The sequence below is a fragment of the Monodon monoceros genome, unplaced genomic scaffold (genome assembly GCF_005190385.1).
Source record: "Monodon monoceros isolate NGI ecotype Baffin Bay Population unplaced genomic scaffold, NGI_Narwhal_1 Super_Scaffold_12, whole genome shotgun sequence".
Lineage (NCBI taxonomy): Eukaryota > Metazoa > Chordata > Mammalia > Artiodactyla > Monodontidae > Monodon > Monodon monoceros.
The window spans coordinates 164,101,961-164,104,342 of record NW_021703768.1 but is presented as its reverse complement, the minus strand read 5'-3'; the positions used below and the strand labels follow the sequence as shown (position 1 = coordinate 164,104,342).

Below are 2,382 nucleotides of genomic sequence, written 5' to 3'. Positions count from 1 at the left end.
AGCTGGAGGGAGGGAGCGAGGGAAAGAGGTGGGAGAAGAGGAGAGAGGGAAGGTGAAGGGGGCAGATCGTGCAGGGCCTTGTGGGCTGCGGGTAAGACTTTGGCTTTTACTCTGAGGAAAGTGGGAGCCAAAGAGGGATCTAGGCAGAGGAGGGACATGACCTGACTCAGGTGTTCCTAGGAGTCCTTGGGGTGTTGTGGGGAAAAGAGACTACGAGGTCGAGGGAAGAGCCGAAAGACCTGGGAGGAGGTGACTGCACTGGTCCAGGCGAACGATGATGAAGACTGGACCCGGTGGAGATAGTGGAAGGGTGAGAAGTGGGTGGATTCGGGATTGGTATAATTTCTCCTCCTCCTCCTTCTCGTTCTTTCTCTGTTAACCACCACCACCACCAACCAGCCCCAAAGAGTCGCCCAAAGGAAAAAGGGAGAAAGAAAACATCCCGCCCCCGGCCTCTGGGACGGTGCAAACCACTCACAGCTGCGGGTAACCAAGGTACCCGCAGCCCTCCACGCTCTGGCGGGTCCCAGGAGGGCGCCAATGAGGCGGCGCTGCCAGGGAACGCTCCCCGCCCCGCCCCCAGGGACCGCGGCTTGGCCCAGTCACCGGATTTGAAAGGGAGTGCGGGGTCGGCCACGAGCCCGCCTGCATGCTACAGAGACTCCGGAGACCCTGAGAAGCTCCTCAAAGGTCTCCACCCTCTGCCTCCGATAGGGCAGGAGTCTGCATTGTGGAGCGCCACCTGCATGCAGCAGCCCCGAAGAAGAGGCGGGCCCCCATTTTACAGCAGGGAAAACTGAGGACTCAGCGGCCACAGGGCCCGCAGCGAGTCCGTGACGGATTTAGGGTTCAAATCCCTTTTCATAACAACGGCAAAAACACTAAAAATCACAGCAGCTAAACTTTATTGAGCTGTGTGTTCACAGCACTTGGCATGTATTGTCTCATTTAATTTTGCCAACACCTAAGGGGTGGGTAGGTAAATCCTTCCCGTTTTACAGATGAGGGGCTTTTAGGGCTTGGGGACTCCCCCAAGGCAGGCGGGGATTTGAACACAACTCTGCTCAGAGCTTGTCTCCAGCCTATGGGGAAGCTCCGGTGCCTTAGAATGACGGACCGTTCCAAGAGGCCTAAAATTGCAAACACAGGCGGGGATGAATTGGTTTTGTTTTTTGAGAGATCCCGGGAGGCCCAAAAGCCTCCACAGCTCCCCGCTTTAACGTGGCTCACTCTTTTCTTCGGGTTCCTGCGCGCTCAAATGGAGCACCCGTGGGCAGAGGGAGGATTCAGAAAGAGGAAAAGGCTGGGGAAGAGGACGACGCGCTCTCGGCCGGGGAAGGGGGCGTCCGGCAGGCAGGACCCCGCAGCCCCGGGGGCCGCCGGGAGCCGCACCCCCTCGGCCCCGCCCCCTCCTCGGGCGCCGACCTAGGCGGTCACGTGACCGAGCCAGGCGGCAGCTGGGGCCGGAGGGCGAGGCGCGCGGACACGGCGGCCAGGCCAGGCGGGGCTAGAGCCGAGCAGGCCGGAGAGGGCCGTGCGCCCGGGGCGGGGGGGTCGCGCCGCGCCCGCCCCCTCCCCGCCCCGCGTGGGGCGTACGCACGCTCCTCTCACCGCCCCTCTCTCCGCGCGGGGACCCCTGGCGGACGGCGCGTGGACATGGCCAGCGATGCTTTGCAGGTAGGCGCACCTGCGTCCTCAGCCCCCTGGCGGCCAGCCGGCGCCGGGGACCCCCGCCCGCGCGCTGCCGGAGCCCCCGGGATCGGGGCGGCCAGGGCGGGTCCCCCCCTCCCCCGAGCACTGGGCGCCCCCTCCCTGGGCCGGCACCGTGGAGCCAGCACAGTCCCCTTCTCGGCTGGTGGAGGTACGCACAAGGGGGGAGCGGGGAGGTCCTGAAGCACCCCCAAGCTCCGCCCTTCCCCGAGAATTAGAGGGGGCGCGGCGGAGGCTAGAATTCAGGTGTCTGTGGCTGGCTGTGCATCCCGGTGCCTGTCGACCCTGCCACTCGTTCTCCCTCCCAGCGTTCGGTTCCGGGCAGGTGCAGCTCCACCTGAGCAGGTGCCTGGCTCGGTGCCCCGGGAAGGGAGGAGGCCGCCCGGCCCGTTCCTCTCCCCCGCACAACAAAGCTCCAGCCGCCCCCACCTCCAGACTGAGCTTTACGATGGTCCCGACGCCACCCAGATTGTCACCTGTTGCCGGAAGTGCCAGAGTCACCTCATTAGGTCGGGGGACGGGGGACCCACACGGCCACCCGGCTGCCAGGTGGAACCTTATCCCAGGTGGGGAGTGTCCATGTCAACAGACTAGGGATTCTCTTATACCTGGAATCCCACCTGGGCATGGGCTGGGTCACCCCACAACATACACACACACACACACACACAC

The 2,382-nt window shown here is 64.1% G+C and overlaps 1 protein-coding gene across 1 annotated transcript in view; it reads left to right on the top strand.

The window, feature by feature from the left end:
- The first annotated feature begins 1,468 nt into the window (after positions 1-1,468).
- Positions 1,469-2,382, top strand: part of PKN1 (protein kinase N1) — a 23,504-nt gene continuing 22,590 nt past the window's right edge. Inside the window, exon 1 of the mRNA XM_029216936.1 lies at positions 1,469-1,677. Coding sequence (XP_029072769.1) covers positions 1,657-1,677 — 21 coding nt within the window. The 5' untranslated portion in view covers positions 1,469-1,656. The remainder of the gene's footprint in view (positions 1,678-2,382) is intronic.